At 57.6% G+C, this 23,858-nt stretch overlaps 3 protein-coding genes and 1 long non-coding RNA gene across 7 annotated transcripts in view; 2 read left to right on the forward strand and 2 right to left on the reverse strand.

The window, feature by feature from the left end:
* The window catches only part of RAP1GAP2 (RAP1 GTPase activating protein 2), a 56,115-nt gene extending 53,971 nt beyond the window's left edge, over positions 1–2,144 (reverse strand). For all 4 annotated transcript variants that reach the window (XM_027883791.1, XM_027883792.1, XM_027883790.1 and 1 more), the window contains exon 1: positions 2,032–2,144. In XM_027883791.1, coding sequence (XP_027739592.1) covers positions 2,032–2,081 — 50 coding nt within the window. In that variant the 5' untranslated portion in view covers positions 2,082–2,144. The remainder of the gene's footprint in view (positions 1–2,031) is intronic.
* Positions 2,145–3,994: 1,850 nt separating this feature from the next.
* Positions 3,995–4,822, reverse strand: LOC114057496. The gene is made up of 2 exons (XR_003571230.1): positions 4,710–4,822; positions 3,995–4,434 (listed from the first exon to the last, which is right to left on the reverse strand). It is a non-coding gene; the product is annotated as an uncharacterized LOC114057496 (long non-coding RNA).
* A 2,304-nt stretch (positions 4,823–7,126) lies between these two features.
* Positions 7,127–16,390, forward strand: CCDC92B (coiled-coil domain containing 92B). The gene is made up of 4 exons (XM_027883849.1): positions 7,127–7,171; positions 11,486–11,639; positions 13,722–13,769; positions 15,410–16,390. The coding sequence occupies exons 1-4, from the start codon at positions 7,127–7,129 to the stop codon at positions 16,057–16,059; spliced, it is 897 nt and encodes a 298-aa protein (XP_027739650.1). The 3' UTR covers positions 16,060–16,390.
* A 6,972-nt stretch (positions 16,391–23,362) lies between these two features.
* Positions 23,363–23,858, forward strand: part of CLUH (clustered mitochondria homolog) — a 32,745-nt gene continuing 32,249 nt past the window's right edge. Inside the window, exon 1 of the mRNA XM_027883848.1 lies at positions 23,363–23,481. Within this exon, the coding sequence (XP_027739649.1) occupies positions 23,367–23,481 (115 nt within the window). The 5' untranslated portion in view covers positions 23,363–23,366. The remainder of the gene's footprint in view (positions 23,482–23,858) is intronic.

Consider the following 23,858-nt stretch of genomic DNA (forward strand, 5'->3'; position numbering starts at 1 on the left):
ACCAACCCTCCCACAGGCACATGGCCATGGCTGGGACAGGGCATTCCTTGAAGGTGACCCCCAGAGAGGGGGTCCCTGCACCCTCTAGATGGGCATCTGTGGGACCCTGCCAGCTGTAGCCCCTGTACAGCCCCAAACCAACTGGGGGACCCCTGGGCCAAACCCATGAGCACCCGTAACTGCCATGTGCAAACATTTCCAAAGCAGCACAGGATATTCCTCTGTAAAGGCCCGGGGGACAGAGGCACAGCACTGTCATCCTGGGTCACAGCCTGCCCCCGATACCCACCCAGCCCTGTCCCTAGGCCAGCACTAGCTTCAAGGCCAAGATGATGCCTTTCTAGCATCATTTCAAATGTCAGGCCAGATGTTGAGGCTTATTAAGTAATATTCAAGTGATGAATCAATGGTTATGAATTCAATTAAAGAAGTACAGATTCTCTGTCAAGTGAGCAAAAGCCTGGTAACCACAGTTCCCATCTTTTAGAATAAAATCCTGCTGCCTGCCTCCATCCCAGCAGCCAGCTGCACTTCACACACCCTGCTCTGAACATGAAATTTCATCAGCAAGCAATTAATAATTGAAAGCCTCTGTGGTACTGGTTGGAGACACGCACACACAGCTGCAGCGCCCATGAACCTCAACCAGGGCCAGGGCGAGCTCATGTCCTCTCCTCTGCATGTGGATGCTCCAGGAGTTTCATTCCCAACATTAATTACAAGGATCCATCCATTCCCTTTGATGGGGCAAAGGGGATGTACCACAGTGCCATGAGCTCCACGCAGCCCTGATGAGCCGCTTGCTGCTGCTCTTCCACCTGCCTGAACCCACCCTGCCTACCCCAGCACTGGGGGGTCCTGTGGAGCAGGGGGTGAGGAACCTGGATCTCCTGTTGCAGCTAAAGGAAAGGCTTCTTGAGCATCCCCAGCACAGAGTGACCTGCCAATTTTCTTGGTAAAAGCAACCAAGCATGGTGCAGTCCCAGTGCTCCCTGCAGCTCTGGTATATGATAACCCTGCACAGAGCAGAGGCAGGGAGTCCTCTGGGAAGTGGGGGGTGAGGCAGTGGAGATGCAGAACAGCCAGCCCAAGCAGCCACTATAACAGTTTGGGTCTAAGTGTGCAAAAAAAAAAAAAAAAAAAGTGTCTTTTTCTGCACAGAGGGGGAAGAAGGGAGAGGGGAAAAAAAAAAAAAAAAAGCTTCAGTGACTCCCACTCTGCCTACTCTCCCGGGATTGCGGGGCTCCCACCCACAGCTGGGGCTCCGGTACCCAGCTCCGGCCTGGCTCAGGCTCTGACCCCACACGAGAGCCGCTGGGAGCAGCCTGGGCCCCATCCCGGAGCTTCCATCAGTATCCCTGTGGAGTCACCCAGCCACAGCTTGGCATCGCCGCAGCGCCCTGCTCAAAAGTCACAAGCTTCGGACGTCACAAACTGCACAATTCAACATAAAAGAACACAGAGAAAGCTTGTTCCCAATGTCAGCCCGTCCCGGTTGCTCCGGGCACGGCCAGCGCCCTGTTCCCAGCCCCATCACTGCACGCCAGAGCTCGGAGCAGCCTCAGCACCCCACGCGTGTCCCAGGGACTCCCCCCGAGTGGGGGGACCCCGGCATCCCCGGCACGCTGCCGCTTCCACGCTTCCTTCTGCGCGGGCAGGAACCTTTCCCAGGTGCAGGAAGTCTTTGGGATCCGACTCTTTTCTGCCTCTGCAGGACGCCAAATGCCAGCAATCCCCCTCCAAGCACGGATCCGCCCTCTCCCTGCACCCCAACGTGTCCGCCCCCCCCAGCTGGAGCAGGCGCCCCGCCGGGAATCCCCGCGCCCACGACAACCCCCCTACAGTCGGGACCACGCGGCGCCCCTTGCAGTGTCCGAGATCCGGGGAGAGGTCCCGTGTCCCCCCAACCCCACTCAGGGCTCCCCCGCGAGGGTTCCTCTCCTCTCCCGGGCTGGGAGCACCCCCCACGATAGAGCCCAAACCGCTCGGGTCCCCCTTCCCGAGTGTGCCGGGCCCCCCCGCCGCACTCACCAGCGCACCAGCTCCCAGCGCCGCTCTCCTGCCGCTTTGCCCGAGGCCATCCCGGGGGTCCCGCCGAGCGGGGGGTGGGGAGGGGGGGCCCTGCAGACCCCACTCGGAGCCGTGGCGGCTCCTCAGCACCGGCCCCGGGCTGAGCCGGCTGCGTCTGCTCCGGCGCTCCCGCCCCCTCTGGCGCCCGGGGGGACCCGGGACAGGAGGGGGGGCCTCGGCCCCGGGCAGGTGCGGGGGGGCCGCACCGCCCTGCCCGCTTATGTAAAGCGTTATGCAATGCCCCCCACCAGGGCAGCCCCGAGGGACGGCCGGGACGGCTGCGGGGGCGGGAAGGGCACACAACGCCCCCGGTACCCCTCTGCGGACCCCGGAGTCTCCCACCGACCAGCTGGATCCCGTCCGGGGCTTCAGGGAAACGTTCGTTTTCCTACCTTTCAGACGCTTAGGGCAAATCCGCACCGAGCATCCCAAAGGACCTCGGGAACAGCCACCGGGGTAAAGAAACCCTGAAACGAGCCCCCCGCCAGCCTGGCCCTCCCCAAGCCCCCCACTCACTCCACTCCTCACAACCAGTGTGCAGGGGTAAGTGGGGCCCCCCCCCCTGATTCTGTCACGGTCCTTGCTCGCCGTGAGTACCCATCCAACTCACTTGGTAGATCTATTCTTCCATAGGTTCAAAGGAACCCTGAGCCAGAGGTTCCCTCCAGGAGCCCCTGGGTGCTGTGAGGGGCTCAAGAAGTAAATCAGGACCCCAGTGTTCCTTCAAGGAGCTTCAACTAACACTGAAAGCTGTTTCTCAAAAGTGGTGTTCTGGTACTAAATCCTCACTTTTCTGGTCTTTGAGAACTTAACTCACAGCTCAGCAAACCCGGGTGCTGCATCCATAATCCAACAACTTCATTTAAACTAAATGGCATTAATTACTCAAGAAAATACCTATTACTGGTAATTATGGAGTCCTTGGGTCCAAACACATCTGAAGAGCATTGGTGTCTTCTCGCAGCTGGGCAGCAGAGGGTGCTTTGCTGTGTCAGCTGGAGAGGCTGTGCCTTGCCTGGGCCACAGAAAGGGAATCAGATGGGGGTCTTTGGAATCTGGGCAGTGACCTGCCCTCTGGAGGGGCTCTCACCTCCTATAAGTTACAGGCTAAAGGCTGGAGGGAACAGCCTGCCCAGACAGACCATGTCCATGCACCAGATGGGCAGCTGGCAGCTGCTCTGCCACAGGGGCCCAGCACCTTGGCCCTCAGCTGGATGTGTCAGCTGAAATGGTAGCCAGGAAATCACTGGTATATCATATTTGGTGAGCAGGCAGTACAGGGCTCACTGCTTGGCAAGGCCCCACTCTGCAGAGCCCCAAAGCTGGGCTGGCATCGTGTTTGTACACACAGAGAGAGCCCCAGGGGAACGACTGAGCTGGTCCCACTGCTCCAACCACTTGTGCTGTCCCCCAGCAGGGTAGAGCCAAGGCTGACCCTTCACTGACCCTCACTCCAGCCTTGGCTTCTTTCTCTAGTCCCTGTACCACACTTCAGGAGGTCATGGGCAGGGGAGCAGTGATGGGATGGGGGGAGGAATGAGAGGAGGCTGAAACTCACCCTCCTGCCCCTGGACCCCAGGAGCTGCCCCACCCCTACTTCAGCACAAAGATCCCTGCAGACCTCAGAGATTTAAAAGTAAAAACAACTTTTATTATAAAACATTTGAAAATTGAAAAGAAATTCTAAAATAATGAGAAAAATAAAAAATTGGAGTGTTCACATATTACATACATGCTAACGTGGAGGGACAAATTGCATTGCTTAGCTCAAGCAAATATCCTTATGAGTAGATATTTTACGGTCCCTGTGGAAATGTTAAGCTAATGTTAAATTTATTAAAACCCTCCAGCTTTTAGCCTTTAGACTTTAAAGGAGCCTCTTATTAGGTTCTTCAAAGCAATTAAAAGACACACACACACTATGTTTCAATTAGGCTGAAAAACAGTATTTGAGGCGAAGTTAAACTCATTTTTAAATTAAATGCAAAAATCCCCCTAATAATTAACTCGGGGATAGGGAGGGTGACGTTCTGATCTCAAAGCACTCCCATTGTCAGTCCGGAAGGGTGCAGGATTCAGGTTTAACTCCAGTGCACACAGGATGATTCCTGTTGGGAGTCAGCTGTTTGGTCCAGGAATCCGGTCACTGCCGAGGGGATCTGTGCTCACCCAGCGCAGGACCTTGGCCACATCCAGACTCGCAGTCAGAAGCTCCATCCCTCAGCTCCTCCAGCAGTCCAGGAAGGAGGGATGTGTGGGCAGGAGCAGCCCCAGGTGCTCCCCGGGGCTGTCTCTGTCCACTGACTGCGGCGCCGAGCAGGATCTCTGCCGTCCTTACCCATCCTCCCGGGACAGGTATCTTGGCTAAGACGGCATCCACCAGACCTCAGTGTCAGAGCGAGACTCAGAGGCCTCTGAAGGCAGAGCGAGGCCGTGGTGCACGGCACACCTTGTCCCCGCAGGGCAGCACGGTCGCGACCCCCGCCCCGGCCCTCCCGACTGCCCAGCGCCAGGCGCGGGGGGTCAGCTCAGCCCCAGCAGGAAGCCCCGGCAGCACCGGGGCTGCAGCCCGACGGGACCGTGCCCAGTGCCAGCCAGGGCTGCAGGGGCGCTACCCGCACTGGTGCCGGTGCCGGCACCGCTGTCCTTCCCGCTGTCGGTACCGCTGTCTGCGCCGGTGCCGGTGCCGGTGCCGGTACCACTAGAGGTCAGTGCCGGCACGGAGCGACGGTCGCTGCAGCGGCCGAGCCCAGCCCCTCTGGCAGAGCTGCCTCCCACAGCCCCACCCACAGTGCTCACATCCCGCATCCCTCATCCACACATCCTCGCATCCTGACGTCCTCGCATCCCAGATCCCCACATTCCACATCCCCACAGTCTGCATCCCTGCATCTTCACATCCCTGCATCTTCACAACCCTGCATCTTCACATCCCTGCATCTTCACATCCCTGCATCTTCACATCCCTGCATCTTCACATCCCTGCATCCTGCATTCCCACATTCTGCATCCCCTCAATCTCCACCAGTCTCGCTCCAGGGGACAAATCACATCGCTGGAGCAGAACACGGGGCCGAGGTGCACAGTGGGTCCCCCCATGTCTGCTGTCCCCATTGCCACACTGCTGAACGCCGGGGTCACCGTGAGCAGGGGCTGCCAGCGCCCTCAGTGAGGCACATGGCAGTGAGATGTCTCCCAGCTGGTATACAATGGGCAAGGAGCTGACTGGCTCTGCCCAACAGCCTCCATAGCTCAGTCACGTACCTGGGCTGGAAGCAGGGACCTCGCAATTCCTCCTGAAATGGCATTCCTGCCATTTTTGCCTCATTATGTTGATCTCAAACAACCTCAGATCTGTTCAAGAAGCAGCTCCTGTCTCGGAGCAAGGGAGTGGGGAAGGATCACAGCATAACTGCGGTGCAGGACATCACAGTGGCTGGAGGCATCAGCCTGGCTGCTGGCTAGCTGGCTAGCCAGGTAGCAACCTGGCTACCCGTGAAACTGTGGCACTGGTGATGGGAAACATGAACAGAGTGTGTGCATCAGGTTGACCCCAATCTGCCAGGTGGTCGCTGTGGAGGTAGCTGACATTATCCTGTGCCATGCTGGGTGCAGAGGATGCGTGGTGCTCTGCTGCCATCCGGCGTGGCAGGCTGCATCCTGGAGCGATGACCTCATTTACAGAGCAGCTCTCTGTCCCTGAGTACCCGACCTTGACTGTTTTATCCAGTGGAAAATCAATGAAAATCATTCAAACCTCATAAAACATGATGCACTCAGACAACCCTCTCCCCTCCTCCCATCTGTAGCTCACTGCTACTCAAGTTATCACCCAAGTTAGGGGAAGACACAACACGACATTAAAAACACCCACACACCCTAAACTTGGCACACTGCCCTGAGAGGGACAAGTGACACCTGCCCTACAGCTCCTCTGTGTGCTGGTTGCACTCTGGCATAAGCAGAATTGCAGTAGTTTTAATGTGAGGATGGCAGCACAACTCAGCTGAGCATCAGAGCAGGAACACTGCACTCCCTGTGGCACATTTGGGTTTAAGGGAACGGGGATCAGCAGACTGTCAGCTGATGGGGAGGACGCTACCATTTCTCTGCGCCGTCACTGCCGTGCGGCATGGAACAGGCCACCGCATCCCAGCTTCCCCACCAGAGAGGCACAGAGGATTGAGTCATCTTTGAATGTGGAGCCCCAGCTGGTCTGGTCAGCGCAAACAAAAGGCATGAAGAATCAGTTACCACATGAGTAAACAACCTTTTTGTGCTATCTCTATGACCGCAGCTTTGCTGGTTCAACCCACTGGTGTCCTGGCTGCAGGCGGCCCACATTTGACTCACATCCCCCCGACTGGCGGTAACGCTGCGGCCCCCACAGGGACACACCGCCGCTGCCTCCCCCGCAGAGCTCGAGCCCCCCGCTCTGGTCCCCTGGGGCTGCTCGGGGGGTCCCCGCGCCCGGGGCTGGGCGGGCCCGCCGAGGCTTCAGCACCGCGGACAGCGGCGGGAGCGGCGGCGCCCCCGGGGCCGGGGCAGCGGCGACCGCTGGGTCTCGGGGAGCGGGGACACGAGAGTCCCTGGGGACCGGGAGAGGAGACACGGGGGTCCCCCGGGACAGCAGCCCCGCCTCACCGGAGGTCCCTGAGACCAGGGTCCCGACAGTCCAGGGGAGCGGGACCCAGCCCTACCGAAGGTCCTGAGAAGCGGGAGAGGGGCCCGAGGGGTCCGGGGAGCGGCGCCCCCACCTCACCGAGGGTCCCGGGGAGCGGCGCCCCCACCTCACCGAGGGTCTCGGGGAGCGGCGGCCCGTTCCCGATGCGGCTCCCCCTTCAGCAGTTCCCCCGGCCCGGGCCCGGGGCAGTGTCCCCGGCGCGGGGGTCTCTCCCCGGTGCCCGTGGCCGCCCTCCCCGGCGGAGCTCCCCAGTTCCGGTCACGTTGCCGCCTGTTTACGGGCGGCGGGGCCGGGCCGGGCGAGGCGGGGCCGCCGCAGGCAGCGCGGGCAGCGCGGGAGCCGCCGCGGCCCCGGCCCCGGCCCCGGCGCCCCATGACGCCCAGCGGGCGCCCCGCGGGGCCCCGCCGCTCCCCCCAGGTAAGGACCGGGCGCGGGGCCGGGGGGCGCGGGGCCGGGGGGCGCGGGGCTGGGGAGCGCGGGGCCGGGCTGCGGAGCGGGCGGGGTCCCCAGGCTGCGGGGGCGGCCCCGCAGAAGTTCCCCGCAGCCCCGCCGTGCCGGTTCTAGGAGTTGCTTCTCCCGGTACGCGACCCCAGCGGCGGCGTCGCTCCCCCCGGTAGCGCCGGTGCCCGCCCCGCCGCCGGGCTGTCCCCGCTGTCCCCCCGAGCCTGCCGGGCTCTGCCGCCCGCTGCGGAGCTCAGCGCCGGCACCGGGCAGTGTCGCTGCCAAACCGCGGCGGCACCGCGGGAGCCCCCCGGGAAGGAGGATTGGCCCGGAGCGGCGGTGACGGGCCCGGTTCGGCTCCCGGCACAGAGCTCCATCCATAGCGAATTCCCCCGGAGACGGGAGGAGAAAGCACGGCCTTGCCTTCAGAATCCGCAGCACCCTGACAAGCCTCGCTGGGGCTGTTCTTCAGGCAGTTGTGCTCAGAGAATTGAGAGAAAACACAATAATTTATAATCAACGTCTGTATTGATTTTATCTGTAAATAGATACTGACAGATAATGAATAGCAAACAGCACTCTGAGTGTAATTCTGCCTCTGCTGAGATCAGGGAAGGCTTCCCACTGACTTTTCCAAGGCCGGGATTTCACCTCTGGTTTCTATTCCTGGCATTGCTACTGCCTCTGTGACCTTCTGCAAGTTTCTGAGCTTCCTGCTGTCCAATTTCCCTACATTAAAGATACACTGGCTTCATGGCATTGCTGCTAAGTTTTTCTTTGTATTCTTTGAGCTGTAAATACTAAGCACTATGGATTTCTAGTGTGTATCAGTGTTTATTCCTGTATATGTTTTAATGTGATGGAGGGGGGTTGCTGGCAAGCACAGCAGGATAAATTATCGACCTATTCCTGCAAACCTCATTTGTGCCCTCTGACTCCAAGCTACTTTGCCATTTATGGGCAATAATGATCCCATGGATAAGGGCTGGACCTTACTGTGGTGGTGTGTGTGCAGGGGTACACGGACATGCAACACTGCATCTGCCTTTCAGATGCATCATTGAGATGGAGGGTTTTCCTTGGGTCAAAATCTTGGGATTCTGATTTGCACTGATCAACAGACTTCAGTAGACTTTTGCCCTGAAAGCAAATTCTCAACCAAAGCATATCAACCCGGGCAAAGGAAATCAACTCCTGCAACTGATTCGGTCATTGTAGCTACTCCAAGAGGCTGCTTCAGTCATTGTGGTTTGTGAAATAAGAATTTGATAAACTAGGGTGAAATTGCAAATCTCACTGGGGTTTTCCAACAGTGCTTTGAAACAACCAGCTGAGATTAGGACTCTCAATGTGCTTGTCCCAAAGTTTGTGGTTGCATGGTGAAAGGATAAGGAGTGGGGGAAAAATGTGGTTTAGAGGCAGGGGCAGGCCCACAGGAAAGCTCAGCAGTCGAGACTGTGCCCATGGTCATCCCATGGGGATAATTGCAGGGGGCTGAGCCCAGCACTGCCTCAGCAGTCCTATGCTCAAAGTCTTGGATGATCAGCAGGGGAACCCTGTTTCTGGAAAGCTCTCAGTGATGGATCAAAGCTCCCTGGATGTCTGGTCTCCAAAACTGGGGAGAGCTGTTCAGCCCGAGCTGAGCAGGGGCCAGCTCAGGCTGTAGGTGTCAACTTTGAATAGGGGCAAACCCCACCACTCAGCTGATTGCTGCCTCCTTTCCTTCTGTGTGTGTACATGTACAACTCTCAGAAGCACAAGGGCACAGAGTATCCTTCAAGCTAAAGAGAACTATCGCTTACCCTTGGCTTTTGTTATGAACGACGTTGTTTTCTAGAGTTGTAACCTAATATCTAACTCCTCAAAGCCGCCGAGTGCATGGTCACTCTGAGAGCTTCCACCACCAGTTGCCTTGGCAAGTTAGAACTGGTCTGGAAAAGAGAAGTAAGCAGCAAGGCAGGGATCAGAGCAGGGGCATCCAACCTCATTCCTCCTCACTGCAGGACAAGAATCCTTCTGGGAGCTACACTTGCCCAGTTGGGGCAGGGGGAGCTGATGGGAGGGGCAGCTTCAGTCACTGCTTCGATTCTCATGTCTGTGGCACAGGGTGAAGGTTTCTGCCCTAGTTCACTGCACAGACATGCTCATCACCACTGTGGGTGCTCTGAAGCCCTCGGCATGGGGAGCTTTGGCATTACTAAATGGGAGCTGCACTGGCCCTGTAAGCGCTGAATCAGCCAACAGCAGCCAATCTTTATTAACTCCCAACACTGCCCAAGGATCGTGCTGTGTGAAAGGACTGAAGGTGTGCATCAAACTAAAGGCTCAGGATGCTGCTGCAATGCCCACTTGATTTTAGAAGCAATGCAGGGAAGGTACCAACTGCTGAGAGGTTGGTTCTGAAACCCTTTGGGGTAACAGGTGAACAGCACCTTGGTGAGGCAAGCACTTATCCACTGCCCTCATAACATTAGGGACACTCCAATGCCTCACTGATACTACTGAAACCTCAGGACGAGACTGCAGCTTCATTATCAGCTCTGGCTCTTGCATCACCACCTGTGAGGCAGAGCTGTGTGACTTGCAGAGGGGACAGCACACTCCTCCTGTCACCCATGGGGCTGTAAGTGGTGAACAGCAGCAGCCTCAGGTCCCCAGAGCCCCAGGAGAGCTCTCCCCATCTCTGCTTTAGGGCAGCAGCACTACTGTTTGCAGCACTGCCCCCATTTCCAATGAAGGCAGCTCCTGCCCTGCCTGTTTGTGTCCTGCCCTGCCTGCCCCTGGGTCCTGCCCCTGGGTCCTGCCCCTGTGTCCTGCCCCTGCCTCCCTTAGTGCTGGTGGGAGGTTCAAGGCTAGACAAAACAAGCTGCTCTCTCCTCAACAGCAATTTTGGAGACAGACTTCTTTTGATCCCATATACAGGTAAATTATGAAGACTCTTCAGCTTCCAAGTCAGAGACAATAAATAGATCTCAATTCCAAATTTGTTTTCTTTGAAAACAATTTTTTCTTCCTTTACAGCTTGATATTTATCAGCTATTTATTTTTAAAGGAAAACATTTTCATTGGCTAAAAAAAAGAGTAATTTCCTACTTAGAGGGAGAAGGGAAAGTTCAATGGAAAATTTGCAGCCATTTCTACTGAAGACATTTCAACTAAACAGAACAAAGTGCTTGAAAATAGCGCTATGTGTCCCCTGGGCTTTGGCCAACCTACTTTCTGATGTTTCCCAAGATGAAGTACCACAACTCCCATCAAGAAGCTGCTCCAGAGCCCAGCCCATCGCAGCCAGGGCTGGCAGGAGGGTGTATCCATGGTATGGTTTGCATCCCTGGTGTCTTGCAGATGCCAGTTAACTCCCATAATTGTTTCACTGGCATGAGGACGTAGAGCCCTCCTAGGGGCCAGGCCAGTCCCAGCCCCTGGCACAGGTGGGCCTGACCCCTCTGGTAGGGACAACCAGAGCAGAACACAATTTGGATCATTTTTATTCCTATACCTGCCAAGCTGCAGCTTCCCTCCTGCTGGGCTGGGTGTGGGGAGCAAGGACAGATTCCACACACCACTAAATGTTATTTCCCAGGATTAATGGTTCTTTCAGGGGTTATTTTTATCTCTCTGTGCAGCAGCACAGGTGGGTGGCTCACGCAGCTGCTTTGCTGAAGCCATTGATGACACGTGGAGCTGGACCCCCAGCCCAGCTCAGACGCCAGCAGCTCTTGTTTGCCAGGCAAGTCACCAGGGGAGACATTTCTTCTCCTGGAAGACAACACGACTCCTCTCGCCACACAGCGCTGATCGGGTTAGACGGAGCAGATTGTATTTTTCATGTGCTGGATCGCTCGCTGCAGTTGCTGCTGCGTAATGTGTGTCTTGTCAAGTGAGAGCCAAAATCATCTCTGGTGCAGCTCCCACCTGGGGACGGTGGGGAGCAATCCTGTCCCAAATGCATCCTGCTCGGCGATAAAATATTTCCTGGGGCCAAATTCAGAACAGAAAGGGCTGCTGCGATGTCAGGGTCCACGCAGCAGCATTTTCTGCCCATGCAGTCTCTGAGCAGGCAGGATGGGACCTGGCCCCACAGGCAGTGGGTGATGAGAGGTCTGGGGCCATTCCCTGGGGATCAGCTAAGCAGGGCTGCTTCCCCCACAGCCACATCCCTGTGGAAAGGATAGAGGAGAGCGGGCACCACCCTGCACCCACAGGCTCTGGCCCTCACAAGGGCTCTGGGGCTCACAAGCCCTGTGTGCTGCTGCACCTTCGATCACCAGCCGTCTCCACTCCCCACAGGCCTGGACCGTGAATTTGGTTACGATGGAGACGGTGTCCCTGGAGCACCAGATCCAGAGCGTGCAGCGGCACATCGCTTTCCTAAAGAAGGAGCAGATGGAGCTGCTTCATGACCTGCACCTGGAGATCCTCCGCTTGCAGAAGCACTGCTCAGGTGAGCGCTGGGAGGGCCACAGCGTGTGGGAGCTGCCTGCTCACAGAGCACGTCGGGCAGGAAGGCTCCTGCTGGCACCCCGGGGTGCTCACGCAGGCACCGGGCAGGATGCAGGGAAGGCAAGCCCCAAACTGCAGCACGGGGCGTGGGGCTCTGCCTGGCTGTGGCTGCTGGCCCCCACCCACAGCCCCACTGCAGCAGTGTCACTGTCCCCTCCAGCCATCCCCACAGGAGTGACAGCTGCCCAGCCTCCTGCAACCTCTGAAACTCATTCCAACTTGTGCCACTGCTCTCATCAATAATTCAGCTGTAGCTAATTATGCCTTGTCTTCCAGCCTCTCATCCTCATGGATTCCTGGGAAACAAAGACATGTCTGCACTGATAAAATTGGCTATTTTCCCCACTCTTTCTGAGCTTTTGCTATTCTGTTTCATTGTTTTAATGGCTTCATTTATGGCCTCTCCAGACAAGCAAGGCAGTGGGGTTTTCCTGCCTAAATCAGACTGCGGGGGTCTGCCCCCAGGGGATGAAATGAGCCTGCTGCACAGTTGGTTATCAGTGATCTCCCCTTCCCAGTGTGACCCATGGACAGCCCTGTCTGACTGGAGAGGTCCTGTCCTGGAGGTGAGGTGTGTGGTTCTGCACTGCCTGTTCTGCCGAGAGTGATGGGGGCAACACGTGGGTAGTTTTAAGGTGACTTTGCTGACATTTGAATGCCATTATCTGGGGGGTTGTTTGCAGAAGAGTGGGGGCAGTCTGTCAGTTCTTCCTGACTGTGGCCCTGCTGCCCTGGCACTGTTGTTTCTGACTTTTTCACTGCTCCTTTGGTCTCTTCGAGGCATCCCTGTGGGAAGGGCTCTCCCTCCTACAGAGCTGGTTCTAATCTGCCCCTCAGGGATCACAGAGATAGTACTGGGGCAGGTCCCTACCAGACCCCATGGCTCCAGCACAGAAGCTTAGACCCCAGGCTGTATGTGTGTCATCCCTGCACTAGTTCAGCAGGGCGGTGTCTTTGGAAATAGGCAACTGCTTTGGTTTTCATGTGGAATATATCTGAAATTCCAAACCTATTATTTTAGCTTCAGAAAAATAGCACAATGGCCACTGATTCCCACTGGGGCAGTTGGGAACACTGAATGCTTTCCAGAAACTGCAATACGTTCTCAGGTACTTCTGCCTTCTCACTACAGATTTGTTTTCCAAAACAGGCAGAGCAGCCTGAGCCAAGCGTTCCGTTTCAGGAGGATGGCAGTGATGAGGATTAGAGTCAGCATGCAAGCAGATTAAAAGAAGAATGTAGGGCAAAGATTAACCATTTGAACTCATTTTCAGGGGGGAAAAAAGCCCCCAAACAGATGAATGCTGCTGCTGCCCCTCTCCTCCTCTGCTCAGGGCTGTTGGTGGTTGGGCGGGCTGGGATAATTAATTCAAAAGGGACGGTCTGTAAGAGTGTGCAGGGTAAAGTGAACTCCAGAAGGTCCCTGAGCTGCCCTCTGTGAGCTGGTATTGTAGCCTGGGACTAAGGCTACAGGCAGAGAGCAGGCAGCATGGCAGGGCTGAGCAGGCAGGGAGGGGCTGCAGCTCGTGGGATTTGGAAGCTCCACGTTGCAATGGAGCAGGGCAGCATCCTTCTGCAAGCACACTGTGCCGGGATGAGGCAGTCCCGCTTGCGTCACACACAGAGGCAGCGATCAGCCTGGAGCAGTAAATTATGAAATGCTTCGGGTGGCAACTTACACTTTGATCTATTTTCAGTCCATTACTCTGCTCTTTGCCCTGATTTAAAGCACTGAAAATGGTTTAGCAACTCTCTTAGAAAAAAGAAAGACATTGCCAGAGGAATGGAGCCTCCCACTCTGCTGTGGGATAGGACCCACGGATGCTGCCTTGGCCACCAGGCTGCTTAATAACATAAATTGCCAGAATTAGCTCAGTCTGATGGCCACGCTCCCACATGGGCCTGGCAGAGGCAGCGCTGCAGCCTCAGTAATGTCCAGTGCCCCTGAGGGAGCAGAGGAAGACACAGGGAGTGCAGGATGGGTGGGATGCCCCTCCTCAGTCCTGTTCCATTTCTCTTCCAGAGCTCACCCATGACCTGGAAATGAAAGAGCTGGAGGCCCGGCAGCAAGGTAAGAGCACAGCTCTGGGCACAGGGGAAGGGGGAGCGTGTGGGGGTGAAAAACCTGGGCCGGAGGGGACCCATTGGGGCTGCCCAGGGAGGGGACATGGACTTTGTCTGAGGGGACAGAGGGGCTGAGGGCAGGGCTGGGAAGGCAGCATGCAGATCACAGGCTGCTGGCAGCACAGTAAATGCTGGTGTCGCCCAGGAACCCCACAGCTGGCAGAGGATGCTCTGTGAGCAGCCTGGTTCCTCTCCCTCCTCCATCCCAGGGATGAAGCTGAAACTCCTCCCTGGTGCTGCCTGGGCACAGTCCCTGGCACTGAGCCCCGCTGTGTCCTCGGCACCAGGGCTGGCCATGCCAGAGTAGGTGCAGGCTGCTTTCACTGGGGCTGTTGGGGTCCTTGCCCTTGGCACCCTTACACAGTGCCATGGCTGGCTCCAGGGGGATTCTACTCTCCCAGCTCCTCCCGTGGAGCCAGGGGCCCTTCCGTGCACCAGTGGGCTCTCTGATGGTGAAGGATCTGGCGCCCAGCCCACCAGGTGCCATCAGGGTGTCATCAGCCTTAACGCAGCGAGTCCCACCCACGGTCCCTGCCCCTCCTTTAGCCTTTTAGAGCTGACAAAGAGCACGATCATTTTGCCACGTTTATGGGGCAGCACCTCCTTTACCATGCCATCAAATGATTGCTCTTCTAATGCCATTCATGGAATAATTACTGCATGCAACTGCCTCCCTGGGACCTCATTATAAAGCATTTTCCCTCTGCAGCAGCTCTTAGGAGCTGAGGCTGTGAGGGACTGCCAATCGTGTAGTAAAAAGCAGAGTATTGCAGAGGGCAGGAGCAGGTCTGGGCAGGCCAGGGAGTGTGGGCGGGTGCCAGCCAGCGCCCTGCCAGGGGCTGGGTGTCGGAGTGGGTGGCTGGGGCTGCTGGGGGCAGGAGTCCAGCCCAGCCCTCCTGCTGCCCACCGAGCTCAGCCCATCCACCCAAGGTGCGAATCTCCCTGGCTGCCTGACCATCCTGTGCCAGGATGGGGTTCCCCAGAGCCCAGTCCTCCCTCCTGGCACGGCAGCTCCTCCTCTGCTGAGCACAGCCCAGCTCTTCTGTAATCCTGGATTAACATCACCATCCTTGTTAACCAGGCTGTGGAGTCCCAGGGCTTGAGGCCAAAGCCGAGCTGATGATTTCCCTGAACCATTTCCTTTTCTCTCCCAGCCCATGTAAGCCTCCATGTCCTCTGCACACACTCAGAGTCACTTTTAGGGTGAAAACTTAGTTACCTAGGGAAATTTTAAAACTCTGATTTAAAGGTAGAGATGGCAGGTTCCATGGCAACAACATCCTCCACTGAAACTGCCTTTGCTGTCACCCCACATTTGGGTGTTACACGTGGCACTGTGCCAGCGGCACCGTGGCTCAGCGCTGACAGGGTTCCTGTGCCTGTGCTGGCAGCAAGCCCATGCTCCAGCGGCTCATGGGAAGTTTTGGAGCCCCAGCTCCAAGAACCCGCACAGCCTCGATGGCACTGGTGGGACATGCTGGTACCATGGAGTGGTCAATAGCCATACCCACACTGGGAGCACGCACCCGGCAGGAGCAGCGGACGGAGCCACTGCTGCCTGACCCCTCTCTGTGCTTTGACTCGCAGATGTCCTGGACCGGGAGCTAGAGGAGAAGTGCCGGGCGATGGAGGCCCAGCTGCAGGAGAAGGAGAAGGACAACCTGGAGCTGCGCAAGGAGCTGCAGCACAAGGAGACGCTGGTGGCTGCGCTGCGCTCCAGCCTCCGCAGCAAGGAGCGCCGGTTCCTGGAGGAGCTGAAGCGTCGGAGCCACCGCGTCACCATCCTCGACACCGAGCTGCAGAAGCAGACGGAGGCGGCCGCCTACCTCTCCCTGCAGCTGCACGCCACGGCCCAGCGCCTGCCGGGCCCCCGGGCGTGCGGGCGGCCGCCCCTCGAGCAGCCCCCGGCCGAGGGCAGGCCCCGGCGTCGCGGCCACAGGGCCCCTGCCCGGCGCCCGCCCGGGGACGGCGGCCGCCCCAGGGACCTCGTGCAGGAGGAGCACGAGGCCATGCCCGACCCAGCCCTCTTCCTCTACACGTCGCGGCCACACGCCCCGCAGCGCCCGTCCCCGGAGCCCCCGGCCCAGCCCCGCGGCTCCACCGGCACCGCCGCCCGGGGGCAGAGGCCGCCACGGCAGCCCCCGCAGGACCCGGTGGCCAGGGCCAGATCGGCCACGGGCGAGCCCGGAAAGAGGCAGGGGGCCAGTGCCCACGGTGCCCACCGGGCCCAGGAATAGGCAGCGAGGGACAGCGTGGCCCGACCGGCCGGGAAGGCCTGAGCCTGGCAGCACTGGGGCGGGCACCGGCCAAGGTTCTTTTTCCCCATCCTCTGGTGGGGGTGAGGGGGCAACAGAAAACGGATGCCCTGCATGCACCTCCCACCCACAGGCAACCGGGGGGACTCCTCTGCCTGAAGGGTCTGAGCCGAGGGTGTCACCGGCGGGACAGGGGAGCACCCACCACCTGGGCTGTGGAGGGGACATGGTCCAGTGCCTGTCCAGAGCTTCCAAGGAAAGAAGGAGAGAGAGGAAGGAAGAAAGAAAAGAAAGAAAGAAAGAAAGAAAGAAAAGCAAGAAAGCATTTCTGCAATGAGGAGATCTTCCTGCTGCTGCTGCCCTCGGAGTGGACACCAGCTGTGTTTTCCCCAGCCAGGGGTGCTGGGAGGTGTGTGTGCAGCAGCAACAGGCTGTGCAGCGGGTGGCTTGGCCCAGTGGGATGAGCTCAGCCAGGCCTCCAACCCTGGGCATCACCAACACTGGGCTGGCCTGGAGAGGGCCCAGGACATCATCAGGAAGGTTCTCCAGGATGTAGGCAGCTGAACAACAGTCCATCCTGTGGGTGACAGAAGGATCCCGTTTCACAGGGACGGTGCCGCCGTGCCAGCCAGCTCCCATCCTGCACTCTCCTGTGCAGCGGTTTGGCTGTCTCTGAACTCTGTCTCCACATGGATTTCCCCCACGTTACATTCACACACAAGACTCAGACAAGGTGGCTGGACAAGAGCTGGGAGCACCAGTCCCCCCAGTCCCCCCACGGCTCCTTGCCCGCCACAGCCGGGCTCCATGTGCTGCTGGAGCAGGGCTGTGCCCCCCGCACAGGGCTCTCGGCACCAGCATTTCGGTTCTTAGGCACATCTAACAGCCAGGTCTGGGGTTGCCGCTGAGGGCTGAGCTGCCTCCCTGTCCTCCCTCGACGCCTCCCGTCCGTCCCAGCACAGCAGTCATGGGCAGCTGCCTTCCCCCTGCTGGGGCAGCCTTGCCCGATCTGCAGCCAAACCCTCAGCTTTACAATCCGTTCCCTGGGTGTTGTGAAACACCCTTAGGAGGGGAGGGCTGCAGCGGCCAGGCAGGGCAAAGGTCTCACTGCTTGGGCACCCACAGGGCCTGTGCTGCTCGGGGCAATCCGAGGGGCAGGTTTTGCCCCAGCACACGGGCTGCCAGCCCTGGCTGGCCCAGCTGTGCTGGGGCAGCAATGCCCAGTGCCCTGCCTGCCTGGTGGGCAGCAGCCTCCCACAGGACCCTCACTGCCTCCAGGGCTGGCGCAGGCAGGAAGGAGCTGCAGGGGGCCATCAGACCCCATTTCCTTCCAGTTCAGTTTGAAACCTCTTCAAAGACGTCACCATCATAGACTAGTGAGGCTTGGCCTGCCCCCGCTCAGCCACAGTGTGCCCGTACAGTCAGAGCTGTCTATTTTTGTAGTTCAATATTTATATACTCTATTAAAATGCTTTTATGAGATTTGCAGCAGCAGTCCCCAGGCCAGCTCTTTGGTAAAAACGAACCCCGAAGCATGTGAGCTGCACTAGCAGGGCAGAAATTAGCAGCTTTTGTACATTTTCTTTGGCTGTAATGTGAATAGTCAGGCTTTGGAGGGCAAGACCCCTCTTGTTCCCCCAGGACACCTCTGAGGGCTTGGCCCCTGCACTCTCCAGCTGCTCCCATGGTCCCTAACACAGCCCTGGGTTTGGGAAGAAGCGCAGCAAAGCCACGCTGGACAGGACCCCCGTGCAGGACCCAGGCAGCAGCCGCCCTGGCTGAAGGCCAGCCAAGGTGTGCAGCTCCTGGGGCACAAAAGTTCTAGCAGGAAAATTTTGAAGCCCCTGACGTGTCTGGAACTGCTGCCTCAGGAGCACAGAGCCCCCACCAGCCCCCACCTGCCTCCCAGATTGTCACCCCTGCAGGAGGCTGCACAGAGCACGTCCAGGGCACTCACACGCCCTGGCACAGCACTGTGTGCCCGGGCTGCCTGGGCACCTCATTCCCGTGAGGTGCCCTTGGCCTCTGGAAACTGCTGTTTCTCTCAGGTTCTGAGAGGTTCTGCTGAGGATTTGTCTCTCTGTTAAGGTGAAAGAGGCCAGTGAGTGTCCCTGCGTGCTCAGCTGTTCCTGCAGCTGTGGTGCACACAGCTGCTTCTCCCGTCCTTCCTAGACAATCCCAATAGACACAACATGATGCATTTTTATTACCAACTCCTTGATGAGATCATGGAGTTCATGACTGACCCAAGCATTGAAAAGGGGAGGGAGAGGTATGATCCTTCTTCTATGTAAATACCTTCCTAACAATCATCATCCATAGTGCCTAGTATGTAAATGAAGCAACCCTATCTGAGCTGCAGGATCCTTTCCTCTCCACCACTAATTAGCAGCTTGCTCAAGGAGTTGATCTCATTCCCAGTCCTCTGGTGTCTCTTCCTCCTCCCAGTGCTCCCGGTGCGGGTGGGCAGCTGGGCAGGTCTGGAGCCCCAGAGCCACCTGCAGCAAGGGGAGTGTTTCCCAAGGGGATGAAGAGGGAGCACCCCAATTCCCCCTTCCCTCCAATGTAATGTGCTTGGAAATGAGTTGTCAGGGTGAGCCCTGTGCTTTTCCCTGAGTACATTTGCCTCAGAGCAGGAAGGATGAGCTCCTGCGTGCTGTGCCTGCTTCAGTCACTGCTGCTTTTCTGGGGGAGAGGATAGCTCTAGAGATACTATATATACACTTATATATATATATATATATAAATACACATACAGGCACTTGTTTTGAAGGGAATACACTGTATGATTGTAATAGAAATTATGTTGAGATAAATTATTTTAATCTTTGTATTTATATAAAATGATCAAAGAGGTCAAAATTATGAAAAAAAAAATCAAAAAGACAGCATTCCTATTTTTTACTGAGAAGGCTGCTGGAGATACTCCGAGTCCAGGAGCTGCTGGAGCACAGGCAGGGCCTGCCCTCCCCTCCTTGGGCTGGGGACTCAAACAGACCCGCCCCCACTCACACTGTAAGTGAGCCCTTGGCCTGCAGGGTGTAACAGCGATCTGTAGGTGCATTTAGTCTGTGCTCTGGACTCCTTGGGAATCCAAAGGGTGCACACAGCTTTGACCTGCGCCACACACCTGAGAGCACAGACCGAGGAGTGCAACCACCAACACCTACGTGCTCTGTATGGAACGGGCAGTGTTTGATGGTGATTTGTAAAGCTTAATGATTAGACTGGAAATGGAAGCATAGCAATAACACTCGGTTGTTAAACAACGTCTTGTGTGTAAACCATCACGTGCTGAGAGCTGTCTACAGACTAACAGCCGGGCTCCTCTCCTCTGCTCCCCCTTTTATTCTGCAGCTCTGCCAAGGCTCATGGATTTGATGCGTTGGGTTTGCTAATCTCTCTTTTCATCATTATAGTTATTATTATTATTATTAATATTATTATTATTGCTAATGCTGTCTAAGAAAGTGATGTTGCAAATGCACCTTGCAGCAGGTGGGGGGGTGAGTGGTGGATGGGTGAGATGTGCCTGCTGCACTTGCTGCAGCAGAGCCAGTTCTGGCGAGGGGTGCACACTCCCCTGGACTTATTTTAACCCCGTACAGATCAGCCAGGGCGTTCTCCCTCTTGACCCCATTAACTAAAAAGCCATATTTTCTGAATGTGTTTGCTGGGACTAATCTAAGTGCTTCCGGCTGCATCCTTCCTATCTGTGCTGGCCTCCTAACCCTCCCACTGCTGCATCTGCATGGCTCTGTGCAGACACTCTGCACTGGGGCCCCACTGCCTGGGCAAGCTGTGCCCAAGGCAGAGCCCAAGGCTTTCTGGGAACTGCCTTATGGCATGTGTAGCCGGGTTAAGGGCCCAGTGAGGGGTGCTCTGGAGGGGTGAGGGGTGGTCTCTCCAGGTGCCCAGGAAAGCCGGTAGCGACACAGCAAGAAGCAGCTCGAGCTGGTGGTGTGCAGGGAGTGCTCTGCTCTGCACAGTACCTCTCTATGCACAGGTTCCCTAAAACAAGCTCCCAGAAGGCAGAGGAGCAGCAGCATTGCAGTGCTGGCCATCCCTTCCCAAGTTCTCCCCAAGCTCTCCCCACCGGGAAGGTGAATCAGCAGCATGATGAGGGACTTTCATTTTTGGGGCTTAGGTGAACCTTCCTGAGTCCTTGTGTGCAGCCTTGTGAACTGGCTCCTGCTGCCCAAATGAAGCCACACCACCTGCCTTTTTCCTAGAACATCAGCCCTCATGTCCCAGCAGCCCCATCGAGCCAGTCTGGCTGTGCTGGCACTACAGCTGCCTCGGTGCACGCCTGTTCTTGTCACTCTCTTGCTCTGTCGCTGCCTGGCTGCCAAGTCCTACAGGGAATGCAACAGGAGGGGAGAGAACTCCCTTATGCCCGTGGGTTGCCTCACGCTGTGGATAAGATCAGCAGTGCCAGTGTGCCAGGCTGGGTGAGCAGGAGGAGCCCGGGATCGATGAGCACAGCGGCCGCGGAGGAGCTGCCAGACACTGCGGCCCGGAAAAGCACAAAGATCGCGCCGTGTCCTCTTGCTGTCAGAGGTGCCCTTTGCTCCCCAGGGCCTTGTTTCTGCCTCTGTCTCCTCTCCTCCTGCCCTGCAGAGATGCTGCTGCCCCAGCCACAGGAAGGGATGGTGCCTCCAGACAGAAGGACCTGGAGGGGGACATCCAGTAGTGCCACTATATCCGATCCCTTCATCTCACCCTCCCTCCCCTTGCCCCTTCAGGCAGGAACAGGGTCACAAAGCTGCCAGTGTGCAAGATGTGCACCCAACCCACACCCAAGTGGTGCCTGGTCCTCCCTGGACAGGGTGTGGTGATGCCTCCCAGCTCTTCCTGATAGATTCCCCGATCTTGCAACTTCCAAAAATCTTCCCCTTTCTCATCATTGCAATTATTGCAGGACTTAGGCTATTGGGCCATGGGAATCCCCCAAATCTTTGCATGTCTGAAGCATCAGACTCTTTCTGCAGCCCTGTGGGGACAAGCACTGTCTACATGTTTCAAAGTCACTGTCACCCCAGTCTGTGCAGAGGGTCTAACCCTCACAGTGTGGTGACATCACCCCTTCCTGGCTGGAGCTGTGCCGGGCCCCTGGGGAGGGCTCTGACAGGGGGAGGAGGAGGGCAGCACCCGTGGTACCTGCTCCCCTGGTCCCAGAGCAGCTGCAGTTTTTTTGGAGCAAAAATGTTGTCCTTGGCTGAGTTTGCTAAGCTCAGTGAGAACAATAAACGCCTGTGCCTCATGCTGGGGAGCGCCGTGGAGGGACAGATGCCAAAGGTTTGACACTGCTCTGCTTTATTTGAATGTTCATCTTGCTACATGTCACCCTTATTTGCCAGGACGATGTTCACATTGACTTTGCTTTTTAACCAAGTGCTTTTCAAAATGTGTTAACACCCAGAGACTAGAGTATGGAGCTGTAATTTAGGAATTGTTGTAATATGCCTTTTTCTTAATAAAGAGATTGAAATCTGCAGAGGGTTGTACTGCCCTGCCCCAGCACCGAGGACCTCCAGCCACAAACCATGAGCATCTCTGCCTCCGTCCCAGAATTGGCTCCTACCTCACCACCCAGAGCCCCTTCAGAGCTCTGGTGAGAACTCAGAGTGGCCCCCCAGTCCTTACAGGGGGCCTGCAGGTAAATGGGGGGGATCATTATCAGGGTCTGGAGTGACAGGACAAGGGGGAATGGCTTCAAACAGAAAGAGGGCAGGGTTAGATGAGATATCTGGAAGAAATTCTTCCCTGGGAGGGTGGTGAGGCCCCAGCACGGGCTGTCCAGAGAAGCTGTGGCTGCCCCATCCCTGGAAGTGTTCAGGGCCAGGCTGACACCAAAACCTGGAAGATAAACTCTCCAAACAGGAGATTTTTGTGTTAGGTTAGAAAGCCAACATTACTTTATTCAGCACTGGGTATGTGGGGATGGCTCCTTCAAACATGTATGCCAATTATCAAAACTTTTAACTATTTATGCATTTTAGCAAACAAAGGAGTTAGTGTTCATTGGCTACAAGTTACCTAGTTCCTTTATTAATTAGTATTCTATCTTCTCTTGGGTAATGATTCTCTTGCTTCTCATGCTAATTAGTCCACACGCTCCGTTTCTCTCTTTTCTCTCTTCTTTTGGGCCTGTGAGTTTCTTGGGCTGGCGGTTGCAGATCCTGCCAGAATTGCCATTTACCCACTTGGACCTAATTTCAGATGAGTTGGTTTTATTAGTTTCTTCCTTATCTTGGGAGTCCTGCCAAATGTCCTTGTGGCCCATAAATTTAGCATTCTTTGTGTCCACTACCAGTGCTACATCCTTCTTCCCAAGCTATATTAACTTCCTCCCCCGAGTCTGAGATCACTGAAGCATGTGAAGCCCTAAACTTTGTTTTTCTAACACATGTACATCACTTAGAGCTTTCTTGTTAGCTGCTCTCTGTTTCACAGATTTAATCTCCCTTCTTGTTGATTACTTGGAAGTTACAAAAATCAAACAGATCTTTGTTTAAAAGAACATTTGAAGAACATCCTTTCTTAAGGAAGTTTGGTGGTTTGGTTTGTTTTGTTTTGGGTTTTGTTTTTTTTACATACTACTAAGCCCTATGTGTTACAAATAAAGATTTTCCCAACGTTTCTCCCCACTGCGACATAGACTCCTTTTTAATGAGCTATAACCTGGTCGGTAACAACGGGGCTTGGAGCAACCCGGTCTAGTGGAAGGTGTCCCGACTCATGGCAGGGGGTGGCATGGAAGGTCCCTTCCAGCCCAAACCGCGCTCCCTCCTGTTCCACGAAGGGCTGGAGGCCGGAGCTGCCGGGCCCGGGGACAGCGCCGGGGTCGCCCCAGGGCCGCGATGGCTCCGCCGGGCCACTCTGCCAGGGCCGGCCCCGGGGCTGTGAGGCCGGGACCCCCGCGGCTCCCCGGGCCCGGCCGGGCGCGGTGTCACCCCCGTGCCCCCCGGCGACCTTGCGGCCTCCGGGAACATCGCAGGCAGCCGATGACCTTCACCGGGGCCTGCGGGGCCTCCTCGGCCGTGCCCCCGCTTGGCGCGGGGCCGGGAAGCGGGGCCGTGCGGGGTCTGTCCGGAGCCGTGCGGGGTCTGTCGGGGGCCGTGCGGGGCCCACGCGGGGCCGCCCGAAGCCGCGCGGGGCCGGTCCCGGCGGGGCGCGCGGCCCCTTTAAGGCGCTGCGGGCGCGGGGGTTGGGCCGTGGCGGGCGCCGTAGCGGCGGCGGGGCCGCACCACGTGGGGCGGGCGGACGGCGCTGTCCTTCGCGGGCCCATGGTCATCCGAGCGGGCGAGATGCCGCCGGCCGCCGTGCCGGCCGCGCAGGGCGCCGACCAGCAGCACGCGGCACCCCGTGCCAGCCGGCCCGCGGACACGCAGCAGCGCCCCGGTAAGGGCCCGGGCCGGGGCCTGCGGCGGGAGCGCGGACCGGCCCCGCGGGGCCGGCGGTGCGAACGCACCACGTTCTGTCCGGCTCCGGGACTCCCGGGGCCCGTCGGCAAAGTCGCGGGGGGCCGGGGCCGCGCTGGGGACCCGGGGCGGTTCCGCCGAGCCGGGCGGCTCGTCCCGCCCGGGGACACCTCGGCGGAGCAGCCCGGGCGCCGTCCGAGCCCCCGGCCCGGGGGGCTCCGTTCGTCGGGGAAGCCGTGCCGGGCCCGGCGGCCCCGCCGCGTCTCGGGGAGGCTCCGCGCAGCCCCGGGGCCGCGCTGGCTGCCGGGGCCCGAGGCCGCAGGGGGGCCGGGCCGCGCGGTTCGCGGAGCCCGCCCG

The sequence above is a fragment of the Empidonax traillii genome, unplaced genomic scaffold (genome assembly GCF_003031625.1).
Source record: "Empidonax traillii isolate 1590-97213 ecotype Southwest subspecies unplaced genomic scaffold, ASM303162v1 scaffold135:size1941959, whole genome shotgun sequence".
NCBI lineage: Eukaryota > Metazoa > Chordata > Aves > Passeriformes > Tyrannidae > Empidonax > Empidonax traillii.

Excerpts from the sequence above, each read along its gene's own strand:
- CCDC92B (XM_027883849.1), top strand. The coding sequence starts at position 7,127 with ATGACGCCCAGCGGGCGCCCCGCGGGGCCCCGCCGCTCCCCCCAG. Across the intron at positions 7,172-11,485 it reads GGCCCCGCCGCTCCCCCCAG|GCCTGGACCGTGAATTTGGT; the intron begins GTAAGGACCGGG and ends CACTCCCCACAG. Across the intron at positions 13,770-15,409 it reads GCTGGAGGCCCGGCAGCAAG|ATGTCCTGGACCGGGAGCTA; the intron begins GTAAGAGCACAG and ends TTTGACTCGCAG.